The 18,238-nt window shown below is 43.1% G+C and overlaps 1 protein-coding gene across 1 annotated transcript; it reads right to left on the reverse strand.

Moving 5' to 3' along the window:
• Positions 1–1,997: 1,997 nt before the first annotated feature.
• Positions 1,998–9,482, reverse strand: VMA21 (vacuolar ATPase assembly factor VMA21). The gene is made up of 3 exons (XM_004447971.3): positions 9,255–9,482; positions 6,504–6,613; positions 1,998–5,925 (listed from the first exon to the last, which is right to left on the reverse strand). The coding sequence occupies exons 1-3, from the start codon at positions 9,305–9,307 to the stop codon at positions 5,783–5,785; spliced, it is 306 nt and encodes a 101-aa protein (XP_004448028.1). The 5' UTR covers positions 9,308–9,482; the 3' UTR covers positions 1,998–5,782.
• Positions 9,483–18,238: the final 8,756 nt, after the last annotated feature.

An 18,238-nucleotide genomic window follows, 5' to 3' on the forward strand; every position in this document is an offset into this window, starting at 1 on the left:
TACACTCGGCCAAGAAAGTCCTTACTAAAACAAGTGCTAAGCACTTGGGATATAGCAGTGAATAAGACAAAGTGCCTACCTTCCTAGAGCTTACTGTTTGGTAGGAAGGAAATAGATAATAAACAAACGAGAGGATTTCGTCCAGCACTAAGAGTTGTGATTGTGATGGGGGACTCACTACTTTAGATTAAGTTGTCAGGGGTGCATTCTCTGAACAACACTTGGGTTGAGACCTGAAAGGTGAGAAAGTCAGTCATGGGAAGATCTGGAGGGGAGAGGGTACCAGGCAAAGGTAACAGCTAATGCAAAGACTGTGAGGTTGGAGGGAGTCGAAGAGCTTTGGAAGTAGAAGGAAGTCCAGCAGACTGGTGAATGTTGAGCAGTGGTGGCAGCAGAGTGAAATGAAGGCAAGTGGCCTAACTTGCAGGCCACCTACAGTCTGGATCTTACTCTTAAGTGACACAGAGGGCTACTGGAAGATTTTGAGCTAAGGCATGACATGTCCAAGCTAATATTTTCAGAGGAAACTTCTGGCTGCTTCACGGTGAAATGACCATATAGGAACAAGAAAAGCACCAGAGACCAGTTAGAGGCTTTCACAGTAGTCCAGGCAAGTAGTGATGCTGGCTTGGACCCAGGTGTAGGCAGGGAAGGTGGTGGTAAGTGGACAGATTGGGGTGTGCCACTTATAATATCCTTATTCTGCAGGATAGGGGTAACTGTTTGGAAGGGAGCAGCAACTGGGTTGCTAGGATGTGAACATTGAACCTAAATGCATCTTTAATGGGCAGAACAGCAGGACACAGAGGAAATGAGTGGAAAGATGTGAGCAATGAGAACAAAGGGAAGTTATACTACTAATAGAGCAGATGTGCCTAAGAAACCATTTATGTTTTTCTCTATTACCATTAAGACCACGGATTCACTGAAAACACCTATGTTAGGTTTTCCCTATTTCCAAAGACTACAGAAGTGAGGTTTCTAAGAGGAAGGCGTCATATGAGCAGCTGTGGCCATTTCCATGCACACCTTACATTGTCTCTAAGTTCGTTATTGCCTGTACTAGAATTTTTTTACAAAATTCATCAGCAGTGAAGCAATGCCAATACGGACTGTCAGAGACACAGTAATGGTCTCCCTTATTTTACATTGAATGTTTCACAGGATTCTACCTTTGTAATAAAGTATGTGCTTATTTCAGGCTTTAAACAATCATCTTCAAGTCCAACATTAAAAACATACATAGATAAAATTCTGAGTCTCTAGCAGCAGTTCTCAAACCTGGCCACACATCAGAGCACTGCCTGTTACAATTGCCTGTTTCCAGGCCCACCCCGAGACATCCCAATTCAGTACATCTGGGTTTGGTCTGAACCATCTGTACTTCCCCACAAGGTAATTCCAGACAACTTTTAGAATCATTGCTCTGTGGTTTCTGCAGTGTCATTAACTGTGTCCCTGAGGCACAGGGACCTCATATCTTATAATCTGTATCCATTTACTTTTTACTAAGGTGTCTCAAACCTTTTTTGGAAGTGATAGTATTTATTAATAAGAACAGGTAGAGACCTCAGGAGCACAGAAAGGAGCACAGTGAGAAGAATCAACAGGGGGTGGGAGGGAACAGTGCCTTGGTCGTGACAGGACAATGCTTGACATCACCAGGAACCATTTATCCCCATCTCTCATTAATTAGCCACAAATATTTGTCAACTTTTCTCACACCTTTAATAGTATCTGAAGCCCACTCTCTACCAAATGTATTTTTAAAAGCCATGGGGCAAGGAGCTGCTTTATTTTCAAACTGTACATGCAATTCCCCACTCCCACACCAATTCTGACAGGCATATTCCAGATGGAGTATAATCAGTTTACACTTACTGCATAAAAGTTTACTCTTGAAGGCTCTATACATATTTTACATGGTATAAACAGAGAGGCAAACAATCAAAAGATGTTAATAAACTTACTATCAATTGAATCAAGACACATTGAAGTAGCATAAGGAATACTTTTTTAATGACAATAGATGGTATATTTATACAAATTACAGGCTCGAGTATAACGAATACAAAATCCATTCAGATAACAGTTAGAAAAGCATCATTTACAAAGGCAAATCTGATTCAAGTGGCTAAAGAACTCAAGCCCCCCATTTTGATAATTACAAACGGCTTTAAACGTAGCGCATCTAAATCCTCCCCCTAGTCAGGGCACTATTCAATACTACAGCTTAATCAATGACTCTAGTGATTTAAAGTTTCTAACACTTTTAGTATCGATGTCTAGGGACATCTCATAACAGGTTCACTATGCAAAACTCAAAGGAGAATGTGTGAACATTCTTTGCAAACTGTAAGGTGCTGTGCAGATGTTGTTAGCTATTGCTATTATTACCGTTCAGTGAAACTTCACCGAACTAACTCGGGAAAAAGGAAGACTAGTCTGTATAACTGACAAATATGACTTATAGAACATCTCAAAAGGAATCCAGATATTACTTTCAAGTACACGCAGCATCAAAACAGCAAGGAAATGTTGGCCAGAAGGGATGTTATGGAGAGGAATTCCAGATTTTAATGACTATATAAAGGATTAAGTTAGTCACAGATTACATATAATATTTATCATTAGATTCCCAAAGTCTCTCAAAATAATTTATTTTCTTAAGGTGTTTAAGGTGACCCTCCGCTCCTGCAAAAAGAAAAAAGAAATCTTGACAAGTTATTAATGTGCTTGCTTCAGCTCGGTTCTTATAAATTTATCTTAAACTTAAGAGTCAAATCTGAATAAAATTGTCAAGTCTGAATAAAATTGTACTACTGTTGTGGAATACACACAGCAGTTTAAAGTAGGGAAATCTGCTGCTGACCTAAGACCAGTGACTAATTTTGTGCTATAGTTAAAGCATTTACAAAACGGGCCTGGTGACAGTCTATGACTTCACTTGAACATAAATAAAACATAGGTATGAACCTGTCTAAAGTCAAGAAACATGCAGCAGATAAATTTATAACATGATTTAAATCCTTTATTTTGTGACCCTTCGGCTTTAATCTTTCTTTGGGTATACCTTTTTTGTTTAGCTGTTTTTCCAGTCTCCTTGGGTAATCTAGCTGTATATATAAAATTGGAACATTAATGCCAAAGAAGTCAATCAATTGATTCTTTTGGCAAGGCTAATGAGATTTTTATGATGAAAACTTTTTAATTATTATTATGTATTTCTTTTAGAGTCCCATGAGGCATGACAACAGGTATTAATGGGAGGTTTCGATTTCATCAGAAACAACTCAAAACCAGATTCTATTATATACAAAATGATATCCATTTGAAGAGCTAATGACATCAGATGCATTCAACAGCAGACTTTTCATTTTTCAGCACAATGGGGAAAAAGGATTATACTTGGGAGGAGGGCAAAATGGGAAGTGAGAAAAGTGGTATGTTATAGTAAATGGCGTTAAATCAGTAGATTGTACTGATATTTCAAGTTACATTCCTAATTAAGGTTATCTCTTACAATCAGTTTGAAAATACTAATGAATATATTCCTCACTTAAAACATTTATAAAGGCTCATTGTAGCTTTCCTTTCTATACATCATGAAATATGTACATCATGCAAGAGGAAATCAGTGAAACATCTTGAAAAATAAATCTATTTGTTAAATATATGTTATTTAATAAAGTTAAGACTAGCAGTAAACTAAACAGTTTTGAAAACAAGCCTATTTTGTAATAACGCTAAACACATACCCTAGTATCTGATTCTAACTTTAAAACACTTAGTACTTTTTTACCAAGAGGAAATAACAACTGCTTTTCTTTTGTGTGTCCCTGGTTTAAACACTTATGGAAAAATACCCCTACTGTTATCTACTCAGCAAATGTCTGAAACCAAACACAATGATCCAACACTGGACATCAATATTTTATAAATAGAATATTAACATGACAAGAGCACAAGAAAAACCTTGGCATTATACAAAAAAAATTAGATGGACAATTTTAAGTACAACAGGTCATCTAAAGAGAGGAACATCTAGAAATCTACCACACAATACCTGGATTCAAACATCAAAATTGCTGTCTTTTTAAAAAACACTTCACATTTAGAATAATTGCTTAAAGGAGACATTTAACTGTAGACAACATTTAACAATAAAAGAGACTAAACAACAACCATATAACAATCATACTTATTTTTAACTTTTCTCAACAATTAAACACAAATGCCTACTCGGCTTTTATGCCTAACCATTTCTCCCTTCCATTAGTTTAGTTCTGCAACCTAAAAAGTGATAAGGATGAACAAAAAATGGGTAATGGTAAACACTTAGGCAAGGGCCACTGTATTAGCAGTTACAGAAAGTTTGAATAATAAGATGTCTAGTTAAAATATTAAAGGTAGAATGTGCTTTTTAAGAAAATGCTGAAGCAATTACTCACCTGAAGATTGCAAATAGCTATCAGAAAATGGCAGAATTTGAACTTAAACCAAAGTGTTACTGTGTAATGAACTAGCATTAAGAAATGGCTTTCAAAACTGCACATGAGATATAAACTGAAATAGAGGTTATCTCCCTCCAGGTGGCAAAATTACAGGAAACTTTAGCTTTCCGCATATTTTAATTTTAATTAAAAACTTTCCATTTTTTTACAGTGAACACATATTATGGTTTTATATAAGAAAGAAAACAAACACTTTGGGGGGGGTGTTGTTTTTAGACTGCACACAATGGCTAGAAAAAATACTAAGGATTCTAAAGGAAAATCACAGCTGTTTTTTTTGTTTGTTTGTTTTTCCCAACCTGGAAAGTACCTCAAGAATTATCTAACTATATATATCTGGGATAAAATTTAACTCTGATTAATAAGACTACTACACTAGAAATCCCAAGTGATAAAAATAACCAATTTTAGGGATTGTTTACACTCCCTAACACTATAAAAATGAATTCACATTTAAATGCAAATTCCTATCACAAATAATACAATGAAAAAAAAAACAGGAAAAAATCATTTTTAAATGGAGTTTATACAGACCTTGTAATTAAAGTATAACGTCACTGAATGGCAGAACAAAGCATATTAACAAGTTCCTCTAAAAAGCACAAAGCTGGCAGGCATGGGGCCTTTGGGGTGTAGGCTTACTACTTGAGTGGTGAACACCTGGTTTTGCTCTACATCCTTCAGGAAACCAAAGTCTTCTTACATGAACATAGATGATTTAGCTTAGGTTTCCCAAAAAATTATGTAATGTAAGACTCCTATTGACTAGGGAATCACATCATGTGAAAATCTTCTATGACATTCAGATTAATTCCAGCATCTACAATTTAAACAGCTTTCTATGGGAAATGAAATCCAAACATCTAGTGACCTGGTATTTTCACGACAGTTTCGGTAAGTGTTAGTCTAGCATAAAACTAGTATCTCTACAGGAGTATCATTCAAAACCAACTGTTAAGACAAAATGCTATAAAACCGTTTTTGTTGTAAAATAATAAAATTCTTCCCAGAATTTTGTGTAACTAAGGTAATAGGCTTGTTGGTAACTAATTTAACTTTTCCAAATTCTCATTTGCAAATGAGACCCCTATATTTAAGACTGATTATACAAACCATTGTATTAAGAGGATCAACATTTCCACTAGTCAAACATGACTCCTTTAGACTGATATTAACATGTTCTTTCAATTTTATTCAAATCATCAATGCCCTAGAAGCATTTACCATTTTAAAAACCAATTTAATATTATCAAAAGGTGAAAGTCACTTTAATCCTGTTTGCCTTCTCGCCACTGTCGTGAGCCTTCATTCCAGGCCACGTACACAAAGAGGGCCAGCACCACATGGACGGCTACCACTGCAACAATAGCAGCATAAAAATAGCTGTCCCTATTGGACATCCCCAAGGCACCTATTAAGAGAAAAAAACAGTTTCCATTTTATTCCAAAATTTACCAAAACACAAAAATCAAAGCATACTAACTTTTCTTAGCTATGTATTTATTTACTTAGTCAGACAATTAAAAAGTAACACTGATGCGCAGGGATAATTAAGTATCCATTCAAAGATCTGAGTACTTTCCTTTGAATGAAAACCACAACTACAACTTCATCTAAGGATTTCAACATCGAAAAGGTGGCTTTACTTTCTTTTCCTTCCAATATTTGCCACCAAAGTACATTCCCCAAACTCCTCTTCCTATACCAGCCAACCCCTGCTCTCAAAGAGATACCAAAAGAATGCCATTGCAAGCTATTTCACAGAAAACCATAACCAAGCAAGATGTTAAGCTGAAATAACTGGGAGTGATGAAAAAGTCCATGTCATGAAGTAAGACTCAGTACAAGCAATGTGATTTTTGAAAAGCAAAACGGCTAGAAGAAACAAAATTAAGAATACCCAGTTTACAGACTTAAAGAGGTCCTAAAAGCACAGAATCTTTAAACAAATAGTGAAGGGAAAAAAATGTATTATAAGTCTAGAATTACCTTCAAATAGGTAAGATTTAGTTGTAAAATATAACCCAATTGGAACAGTGATCATTAAAGCGGTGAAGAACAGGAGCGTCTTCAGTGTAGATGCTAATGAACTTTCAGTTCTGTAATCAAGTAAACAAAAAGAAAATCAGCACCCTGCACAGCCATTTCTAAGCATTCTTGTGTGCATAATCCAATTTATACCCACAAGAAAATGGACACACTGCCCTGCCTTGGAAGCAGTGGCCACAGGAGGAAAAGCAGAGCCAGGGCCTCAGAACTGGAAGAGACCCAGCTGCAGGAAGTTCAAGTATCTTCACCTGGAACAAATCCCCCCTCCCTCCCCCATCCCCAGAGAGTGTCCTTAAGATTCTGGGAGAGAGAGAGAAAACGTGTGAAGGTGGTTCATAATCTTCAAAGTGCTATACAAATGTTAATATTCTAATTACAGCATTGACAATCAAGGTAGCCAACAAGAAGATACCCAGAAACAACTAATGAATGTCCACTGAGCATCTCAGATGGATACACACACACACACAAAAATGAGAATCTACAACAATCTGGTAGCAGCTGAAGTAAACTTATTCAAATTTCTTTGTAAGTAAACAGCAATAGTACAATTTAGGTGGCCTTCATGTAACAAAATGGGTGCATTAAATTTTGATGTAAAAATATGTTCTATTCAATTAATTCTACTTTAAAATCAAGGAAATAGTCCAACGGAAAAAGTTTTGTTCTTGAATACAAATGGAAAAATGCTTTTAAAATTATTATACTTCAAAAGGCTGATAAACTGCTACTTATAACATACAGCAATATAGATCAATATAATAGTACACAAAAAGAAGCAAAACTGGGTAATATCAAGATGTTCAATAGCAAAATGACTTAATAAATTATGTACATCAATATATGGAGATGTAAAAATAATCATGAGGATTATTTATAAAATATCCATGTGAAAAATGTATGTCAGGAGTCTGTAAACTAAGGCTTGTGACACACTGCCTACCTCTGTATATAAAATTTTACTGGAACACAGCCACACCCAAACTTTCTCACTAGCTTCCAGCCACAGCCCACTGAAGCCAGTGGCTCTGCTCGACAAGCTAGCCCTGCAAGGACCCAAACAAAGCAAGTGATGTCGTGCAATTATTTCCTGTGTCTCTGGTGTGGTGTTACTGAGACTTGTTAGAGAGAAAGGCTGGGACAGGCCAGAATTAGAGTTGGCCTCACCCAAAGGGAAAAAAGTTATGATGAGCCTTATTGTGCCCCAATCTTAACCACCACCTAGAGTTGACCCACTTCATACAAATTCTGCATCAAACACTGAGCAGACAGAGCATCGAGCATCCATGTGGAATCTAAGCCCCCTCTTGATATAAATGTGGAATGGACACAACCATTCTAAGGTCCACAGGATAGAGGAATAGCGTATGGATTAGAGTGGACTTACTGATACTCTATTCATGAACTATTGTGATTAGTAATCGAAGAAAATGTGGCATTGGTGTGGAGAAAGTGGCCATGGTGGCTGCTGGGGGTAGAGTATGGGAGGAAGAGATGTGATGTGGGGGCATTTTCGGGGGTTGGAGTTGTCCTGGGTGGTGCTGCAGGGACAGTTACCGGACATTGTATGTCCTCCCATGGCCCACTGGGTGGAATGTGGGAGTGTGGGCTATGCGGTGGACCATTGACCATGAGGTGCAGCGGTACTCAGAGATGTATCCACCAAATGCAATGAATGTCTCATGATGATGGAAGAGACTGTTGTTTTTGGGGGAGGAGTGGGGTGAGGGGGGTGGGGGGTATATGGGGACCTCATATTCTTTGAATGTAATATATAAAAAAATAAAGACAAAAAAAAAGACATTCCCTTTTGTGGCAAGGCTAACAACAACAGAAATTCCTTTTTCCATTGCAAATTCCCTTAGGAATCACTAGACTCAGTCTAGGAGGGGCACTGTATTCTAGGCCTACTTAATAAAATACCAGTTAGTGATAAAAACAAAACAAAAAATATCTACATTGACACTGTGGGAGAGGGGAAAGATGAATGGACTTCAAAGATCATGAAGTTGGAGTCAGTGGGCCTGGTGAAATGCCAGCTACACCACTTAGTAATTGTGCTGCCTAACTTTGTGATCTTCGGCAAGTTACTTATCCTGAATCACAATTTCATCACCTTTAAAATCGGGAAACTGAGCAGTTTCTTATTGGGAGCAGTGTGTATCAAGTGCCTACATTGAGACTGACACCCAGTAGATCGTCACACTGAGGTATCACAGGCTAGTATGCCAGAACAACGTGGTCTCTCATCAGATTCCTTCCCTAGGCCACCAGCCGCAATCCATTGGACTTCTCAAAGGAAGCCGTCTCACACCAGGGCCAGCCCCTCCTCTGCCATTCATTCACACAGCAAGCATGTGCTAGAACACGACGATGGAGGCCCAGTAGGGAGATGAAGAAGGCTGGGTTCCAGCCCGCAGGGATTTCACCCTGCAGTGGGGAGAGACTGTACACAGTGAGGTCGCAATGGAGCCGCCAGAGAGTTAATGCTAGGAAGGAAGTATGACCTGAAGACCCGCTGACCTATCCCCCTATGACCCCGAACCCTTTGCTACCGAACAACGGTCGGGGTGGTGTGTGCAGCCAGCTTCCTCTCACCCCGCCCGCAGCCTAGCCCAAGGGTGCAGGCCCCACGTCCACCCGAGGCTTGGCGCTCTCCTCGGGCCAGCCCTCCTGCCCTCTCCAGACTACCTGAATTCGGGCGGCTGCAACGCGTTCAAGGCCGCCTTATCAAAACGCTCCATGACGTCGCCGCTCCCGCAGCCGGAGCTTGACGGCGACCGGCTGAGCAGTGCACGGCCGGGCGAGGCTACCGGGCCGGAAGTATCCGCGGGCACGGGTGCGGGCGCCGGCGCCCGCACGGAGTGCGCAGGCGCGGCGCGGCGCACTGACGCAGGCGGGCGGTCACGTGACTTACCGGCCGCCGCTCGGGGGCGGGTGGGAGGTGGCGAGCGGCCTACTCCGGAGCTCGAGGAGCGAGCCCGGCGAGTAGCCCAGCCACTCCACGTTAAGCCGAGACTTCCCGCGCAGCATGGTTCGCTGGGGCCGGCAGTGCGGCCGCCCCTCCGCGAGCGAGCGCCGGCAGCTCTGGGCCCCGTCCCGATTCTTTTCGCCGAACCGCGGCTGCGAAGCAACCCGGGCAGATAAGCCACGAGGAAGGACGGCCAGGCGGAGGGATGTGGTGCTAGGCAACTGAGCAGTTTCCGAGGACAACAACAACAACACAGAAAAGAAATGCACATTATTCCGGCAGCCCCTGAGCGCACGCCTCATTAATGAGTGCCCGCCGTGGAAGTCCAGCCGTGGGAAGCTGGGAGGAGTTAGCTTTCACACTCACCCTAGTCCGCAGAGCTAGAGAATGTCAGAGCTGAAAGAGCTCGTGCTGAGAAGAACTGTCCCAGGCCCGATGCCGGTGACCCTAACTTCCACTTAAAGTTAAAAACATTTTGCAGCTGCTCAGAAAGCCGCCAATGAGACAGCAGGGACTCAAATAGTAAGGACAGATGGGCCTCCCGAGAGGGATAAACGAAAGGCTGTGTAAACCCAGGCTCAGGCTCTACAAAATTAGGTTGCCACTGGCTGCTAATAAGAGGACAGTCCTTACATGGTCAACGCCCGGAAAAGGCCGCTGACCACGCATCTATTTTCTACACTACATGGATACAAAGACCACATCTGAAGTCATGACTAAACGAGGAAAGGGCAGCAGGAAACCTGGATTTTAGTACAAATTTAATAATCCCTTTTTGGGCCTCAATCTGTACAACCACCGAATGTCAAAACTAGGGCTGGTAGTGATAATCTAACTCTGGGGTGGACAAACTGAGGACAGCAGGCCAAATACATAGGGCCTGCCACCCGTTATTTGTACAGCCCTTGAGCTAAGAATAGTTTTTATGGTTTTAAATGGTTGAAAAATGTCAGAAGAATAAAGGCTATTTTGTGACACGTGAAAATGATATGAAATGCAAATTTCAGTGTCCATAAATAAAACTATTGGAACTACTCATTCATTTGTATATGGCCAATGGCTGCTTTCACATTGCAAGGGCAGTGCTGAATAGTTGTAACAGAGACATTTGATCTGTAAAGCCTAAAATATTTACTATCTGGCCCTTTACAGGAAAAGATTGCCAACCCCTTCTCTAATCACCCTGTTTAAGTCCTTAGGTATTCATCAAAGTAACAATGGATGTTCTGAGAACAATTCTCATTAACCTACTAAACTGAGTGGATTTACTGGCCTTCTAGGTGGCAAAAAGTACCAAAAACATCACCTGTTTTAAAAAATTGGGGGCACTAATAGCACATTAGTAAGGGAAACCTTGTTACCTTATGAGAAAAATTATTGCTAAATAAAATAAACCAAAGTATACTTAGTTGGCTAAGTCTTGTAAAACAGAATGTAAATTCTATGCGGGGAGGGGTCTATTTTTTTCCTTCAGCTATACCCAATGCCTAAAATAAAGCCTAGTATATAGTAGGTATTCAATAAATATTTATTGAATAAATAAAGGAATTGGGTCCACAAAAGATGTACTGGGTTGAATAGTGCCCCCCCCCGTCCGTGCCTGTCCAGAACCTCAGAATGTGACCTTATTTCAAAATAGGTTCAGTGCAGATGTAATCAATTTAAGATGAGGTCACACTGGATTAGAGTGGACCGTAAGTCCAATATGACTGATGTCCTTATAAGCAGAGGAAGTTTTGAAAACAGAACACAAAGAGTAGAACACCATGTGAAAATGCTGAACACGAGAAAATGCCGTGTGACACTGGGGACAGAGATTGGCATTATGTTCTCACAAGCTAAGGAATGTCATGGCTTGCTGGCAACCACCAAGAGCTAGGAGAGCGGCATAGAAAAATTGTCCCTTAGAGCCTCCAGAAGGAACCAATCCTGCTGACACCTTGATTTCAGAACTGTGAGAGAATACATTTTTGTTGTCTTTAGCCACCCAGTTTGTGGTAATTTGTTATGGGAGCCTTAGGAAACTAATACAAAAGGTCAAAGAACAAAAGTGTCCTTGGGGTGAAGATTGGGAACCACTGATGTAGTCTAAACTCCTCCTTGTACAGAGAAAAAACCATGCCCCAGAAAGGAAAAGCGACTTGCCAGAATTTCACAACGCACTCCCAGGCCAGCACTTTTTCCACTCTCATACTAACAGCCCGATGCCAGTTAGTTGTATGATAATTCAAACTGGAGCCATTAATAAATGAGATTTGAACTGGGACAAATGGCCTGCTTAAACTCATTTACGTATTAGTATTGGATTTTTCTGAACTTAAGCCCTCATACCTCTTTTACTTTCTGCTTTCTATATTCTACCAATGTTTACTGAGGGCTTGCTGAGGTGAAGCTAGATGAATTTTTAGAATAAATGCAGAAGCTGTAAGAAAAGAAATTAGCAAAGTCCACTCTGTCCCCTCAACAACGCACTGAAACCTCCTACCTGCGGCAATTGCTAAAGAATTAGAGGCAAGTGGAGCCCAAACAGAGCTGTTGCCATGGGAATAGAATGGAATGTGAGGGAGCAAGGTCTCTAAGGAAGAAACCATAGTAGTGCCTGGGTTATTCCCCTGAGAATCAGAAAATGATTCTGACCCTTTCATTTTTAGTTAGGAAAACTGAAAACTAAAGATGGGAAGTGACTGGCTCCAAATTACCTGGGTTAGATATTTTATATTCCCTAACTCTCTGGCTAGTGCTTTTTCCACAATATTGTTTTCAACCTCTCTACTATATAACCAGTGACATGGAAAGTATGCAGCCAAAATCAAGCTGGGAACAGCCCCCAATTTGCTTTACTGACCCACAAAACAATAGCTCCCCACAGTTCCCTTTGGTGGTGGTGGGATTGGATGGGAACAGTCATACTTGAGACAGCAACTGGAACTTTCTGAAGCTTATTATAGCACAAGCATGGTGCTTGTAAAACTAAGATATAAGGAAAATAAACTAGCTCCACCACACAATCAAGAGAGCTCATGCTTTAAAACAAGGAGGCAGTAACTGTGCTTGCTTTTTTTTTAATTATTTATTTATTATTATTTTTTAATTACATTAAAAAAATATGAGGTCCCATTCAACCCCACCACCCCCGCCCCCCACTCCCCCCACAGCAACACTCTCTCCCATCATCATGACACATCCATTGCACCTGGTAAGTTCATCTCTGAGCATCACTGCACCCCATAGTCAATGGTCCACATCATAGCCCAGACTCTCTCACGTTCCATCCAGTGGGCCCTGGGGGGATCTACAATGTCCCATAATTGTCCGTGAAGCACTATCCAGGACAACTCCCCGTCCCGAAAACTGTGTTTGCTTTTTGATGTGGGGTGTGATGTCAATTTTTTGCCCTAAAAGTACAAGTTAATAAAATATGCTTCCCCAGTGGAAAAAAATTAGTTCCACTTCTAGGAAAAAACAAACAATATAAAACAACAACAAACCATGGGCAATAAATCGTGGGTTTTACTCAAGGAAACATTTGAATCCTGCCTCGCATTGGCCTCTGGCCACCATGAAGTATATCTACAATGCCTGTCTACAATTTCTCTTATAATACGGATAAAATCCCTACATTTTATATATCATCCCCATTTCATAGGCGGAAAGACTGAGGCTGAGGGAAATTTAGAGGTTCGGTGATGGCGTCCATTGTCTCCTGACTCAATCCACTGCCCTTAAATTTTCATGGGGCTACCCCTTCCACTCTATCCCTCTCTGTTCTGGGATCTTAGAGCTAGTGAGGTGACTTGCTAATGGAATCAGGAACTGCTCAGGATATATCTCTGAGAATTGTTCTCACCCACCTGGCCAGCAGGCCTTCTGGAAAAGTCTAAGTAGGCACTAGGAAGCAATGAAGCAGGCACTACCGCCTGCTCAGTGTGGCTCTGGGCCAGCCTAGGATCCTTGGTACATTACCAGCTTTGGTACTATGAGAGGAACCCAAGCTCATAAGGGGCAAGGAGATGGCAGGGCGCCAGTTGCCAATCCCAAGGAGAAGGTGCCAGACCCGAGTGCTTTCCAGATGGCCTGTGACGTTAGGGGAGGCAGGACTGGACAAGGGCACCCTAAGGACTAAAGGGACTGGGCCACATCCCCAAATACACACACTCTGTGCCTAAAAGGTGCCAGCCCTCGCGGTCCACGTTGCACGCGTCTTCTCCAGCGCCAAGGGGGCGAAGGCAGGGGCGGGGACGGGGACGGGGCTGGGGACGGGGCTGGGGCGAGGGCGGGGGCGCGCCCGCCGCCAGCTCGGGCGGCTCTGATTGGTCCAAAGACCCTACCCACTTAGGGAGAGAAGAGAGGCAGCAGCAGCGGGAAAATGAAACACTTGAGAAGCAGCTTAATGAGGAACTGGTGGCTGGGACACGGGAAACAGAAGAGGAAGACAGCGCGCGAAGTCTCCCCTGCCGCACCTGTCCTGGAAGGAAGAAGCTGCCTTCCAAGAGGGGCCGGGCGTGTGTGTGCGTATGCATGAGTGTGTGTGCGTATGTCTGTGAGGGCGTGAGGGCGTGAGGGCGTGCGTGGCTATGTGAGTGAATGTGTCTGCGCATGGGGCAGTTTGGAAACATCTATTTGCTAAAGGCCAAGGGACTGTGTGTGTGTCGTTGCCCTGCCAAGACAAAGTCCTTTCTTGGCTCCTTTGTCATCGAGGTCGGGTCCCTAGCCCTCTCAAGTGTGCTCTCCCTCTACAGCCCTCCCCGTCTCTGCACCACATCCGACCACATCCCACCCCACCCTCCCACACACACACCTTGAGCGACTTGATAGTACCTCCCAAACTGCCGGCCATTAAACAGCTCATGCTGTGCCCCCATCTGAAGTGCCATCACACCCATTTTTGCCACCCCTTAAGTGTGATCTCTCTTTTAAGTAAAGCTTTCCCAGCTTTCCCAGCTTTCCCATCTCTCCTAGTAGTTCGGGCTTGTATTGCCATGCAGAATCTCTTCTGTCTTCTATTACAGTCGTTTGGGACTTCTAGTCTGCCCAATTTAGACTGTAAATTCATGGGGCAGAGGAGGATGTGACTGGTGACTTTTTCATCTCTGTCCTGTCCACTGCCCAGAACCTTAAACATATGCCCTCAGTCAAAGTTGTGGCATCAGACTGCACTAAGAATCCTTCTAGGACCACCTTTCTGGCTACCCCTCCTTCCAGATCTCCCTCACTCTCGAATTTCATTCTCCTGCTCCTTAAATTCGGTTGTGAGAAAATTGAAGCCAGAAGAATCAGGATTTACAAGAACCATTTCCAAATGATTCCCCGAAAGTCCTTTGAGTTCAGAGCTGACCTCGTGCATCTGAAAAATGGGTGCTAAGAGCCAGGTTTCCTGCCTTCCCACCTTGCCTCCCTTCACCCCCATACCTGGAGCACACTATTGTGTAAAGCCTAAGGTATCTAGAAAACAGGTTAAGCACCACCTTGTGGTGGACAGGCTGGTACTTCAGGCCAGAGGAAGTGAGAAAGAGGGTGAGACAGGAGCAGGGTTCATGGGCACACCCATCAGGCTGGCATCCAGGGATCTTCATCAGCCAAGAAGGCCAGTGTTTGCACCACAAAATAGCTGCTCCTTTGGAAATCCTCACTTGGGGAAGTCGTGTGCTCAGTCCCCTGATTCCAGTTCAGGCTGAGATCTGCCTGCTGAAGAGTAGTGTTAGATTTCTGTTTGAACCTTCTGCACCAAGAAAACCTCCTGTACTCCAGCCCGCCAGCTGCCCACCACCCAATTCACCTTGCAAGCATCATCTTCATTTTGGTGACTCATGTTCCATTTGGACTTATGACGCTGGCACCTGGCTTCCCAAGTCCCTCAGGACCAGGCCCCAAGAGCCAACATTTCCCTCCTCTCCTCTTTCAAAAAGGCCCTGAGCCCCTGAGAAGCATTAGAGCATATGTTATCTCTGGGAATGCATCTGGCAAGGCAGACTCACTCATGGCTAAACACAAAAGAAATCCCAGAATTGCAACCTGCCAGGTAGTTACCCAGCCTCTCTTTGCTCTCCTCCAGGGTCTCCCAACACACCAGCTTGTTTTCTTGCCTCCATGAGTAGCATATTGGTGGCAGAAGTCAGCCTAACCATCCCCTCCTATGCTCAGGATGCCAGCTTCTATTAACCTTACCCAACACTGTATTAGCTTGTTGATGACCACATTGCATTGCTGAAACACTAGCCTCTCACCCAGATCTTCTCCATGTGGGCAGCTGCCAAGTCTTCTACGTCCTGCCCGCAGTATATTTTTTTGAGCCAAATGTGTGCCCCTACTTTAATCACTATTGCGTCTCACCTAGGTGTCCACAAGGCAGCACACAGGACCAGTGAGAGAAGCAGCTGGGTCACAGTGGAAAGAGTTGGACTTGGAGCCTGAAGACCAGAATTAGAGTTTTGGTTCCTCCACCACTACCTATCTGTGGGATGATGAGAAGATCCATTTTCCTTTCTGAACTTACTAATCTTCTCATGTGTGAAATGTTTTGTTATGAGAATCTGATGACCTGATGTGTGTAGTAGTCACTTGATGAACTGAAAAATCCTTTGATTATCACATTGATGGAAGAGGTAGCTCTGCCACAGGAGAAAGAGAATTGAACTGGGGTTGAAAAGATCTGGGGTTTAAGTGTGACTCTGCCCAGGGCTTTGGTGAAAGCCTCTTCACTTCCTCACCCATCAAGTGTCAGAACTAGATGTGAAAAAATTGTCAGTTTGGAGAATTGCCTGTTTATGAGAGCACAAGTTATTTTATTTTACCAGAACCAAGGCATCACTTGCAGTTTTACAATCACAGCACCACCTATGGGTTTGCTTTAGTTCCCTCATAGCTTTGTGATCTGCTGCAAGAGAAAGCTTTACAGGATGAAAAGCAGGGGGTTGCTTTAAAGAAATGGAAATGATGAGTCCTCAGGATGGTGGGCAGCAAGCCTGGTACACAGATGTTACCACTGGCCATCAAGCTAGGAGGGTTCTGACCAAGGAGGCAGAAGAGCTAGCAACACCACCACCTGGGGAATGGCTGAAGCCAGAGGAAGGGAGACTAGGAAGAGAACTCCGTCTTCAGATGTCCAAAGGGCTTTCACAGGAAAAGTAGATAAATTCAGTAGAGAGATCAAAGAGGGAACTAGGATCCAAGGGCAGACGACATAGCGAGTTTGGTTTCCACTTGTTCTAAGGAAACGCATATTAAATATTAGACTGTTAGAACTGTCCTCCCTTGTTGGGCAGTGGCTGGAGCAGGAGGGGTTCTTTTCCCAGGGTGGAGGTGGAGGTGGAAGGTGGATGGCAGTAGATGACTAGTCCCTTCCTCCAAAAGTCAGATGACTTTGTGTTCCCTGAGCCTGGGCTGAGATCAGGCATATTTTTTATAGCACCTAGTACAGACTTGTGTACACAGTTGGGCTTAGCTGAATGAGTGAATGAATCTTTCTTCATGTAACAGGGAAGGCCTGTAATGGGGTGTTATCCTTGGCCCCTGACACCAGGGCAATGATGGCATCCCACAGTAAAACATTTTTGCGTGTAAATATCACTTAAGTCTGCACAGCGGTTGTCAAACAGTGAAGCCCTGACAGAAGCCAGTGCACCAACCTGGAAACATTTTTTATGGTAATCATTTTCCTACAGATCTTGTAACATCAAAAGGAGGACATTCAAATACTCCCCTAGAATGTTACAGCTGGAAGGAACGTTCAAGAACACAGAATCCAACCTTTTCACTTCCCAGATGGCGAAGCCAAGGCACGGGTCCCGGGAAAGGGGGGACTGCCTTCCCTGGCCCAAGGCCTGGCACACAGTAGGAGCCTAGAGGAGACTTGCTGCCTGCCTGCCTGCCAGTGTGCCAAGTGGAACTGAATTAGACCTGGGGAGTGGCTGGGAGTAAGCAAGCAATAGATACATGAGACCATGTGGACAGAAAGTGAGAAAGCAGGAAAGGACAAGTAAAAGAAAAGATGGAGGGCCCAGTTGGACAAGTTTGCAGTATGGGTCCCAGGGTCCCAGTGATGTGATGTGAGCAAAATTAGAGGGCACCTGTCCTCCACAATTCTGACACTGACTACAAGATTAGGAGCTTCACAAAACCACTCTCATATTCAATAATTCACTCATGGAACTCACTGCAAGTGATTACACCCAGTTATGATTTATTACAGGCAAAGGATACAAATGAAAGTGAGTCAAGGGAAAAAGCACATAGGGCGAAGTTCAGGAGAGTTACAAAAGCAGAATTTCTGATGTCCTCTCCCACTGGAGTCAGGACATGCTCCTCTCCCATTTTCAACTTATTGTCAACCAGAGATGCTTGATCAATCCTCAGTATTCAGAGGTTTTATCAGGGATCTGTTCTGTAGGCATGATTGATTGATTGCCAGTGTGACTGATTTCAGTCTGCAAGTCAACTAATGACATGTGATGCAAAGCCCCCACCCTACGTCACTACCCAGGAGCTGAAGCCATAGGCCAGACCTCTCTTCGGGCAAGGCCAAATTTTCCACTACACACGCCCTTAGGTGTCACCTGGTAACACAAGGAGAGACAGCTTCCCTGTAGAGGCAGGTGTTACGGATTACTGAACAGGCCTCATGGCTCTGCACCCTGCGGGGGCAGACAAGCAGGGCCCACAGAGCCAAGTCTGTACCCTCCTTGGGGAATATCCCTTCTGGGGACAT

This window comes from Dasypus novemcinctus, chromosome X (assembly GCF_030445035.2).
Source record: "Dasypus novemcinctus isolate mDasNov1 chromosome X, mDasNov1.1.hap2, whole genome shotgun sequence".
Taxonomy (NCBI): Eukaryota; Metazoa; Chordata; class Mammalia; order Cingulata; family Dasypodidae; genus Dasypus; species Dasypus novemcinctus.

Bases quoted from the DNA above. Each gene is read 5' to 3' on its own strand.
- VMA21 (XM_004447971.3), bottom strand. From the start codon at position 9,307: ATGGAGCGTTTTGATAAGGCGGCCTTGAACGCGTTGCAGCCGCCCGAA. The intron at 6,614-9,254 runs GTAGTCTGGAGA...ACTTGATTACAG, and splicing joins TTGCAGCCGCCCGAATTCAG to AACTGAAAGTTCATTAGCAT. The intron at 5,926-6,503 runs GTAATTCTAGAC...TTCTCTTAATAG, and splicing joins TAAATCTTACCTATTTGAAG to GTGCCTTGGGGATGTCCAAT.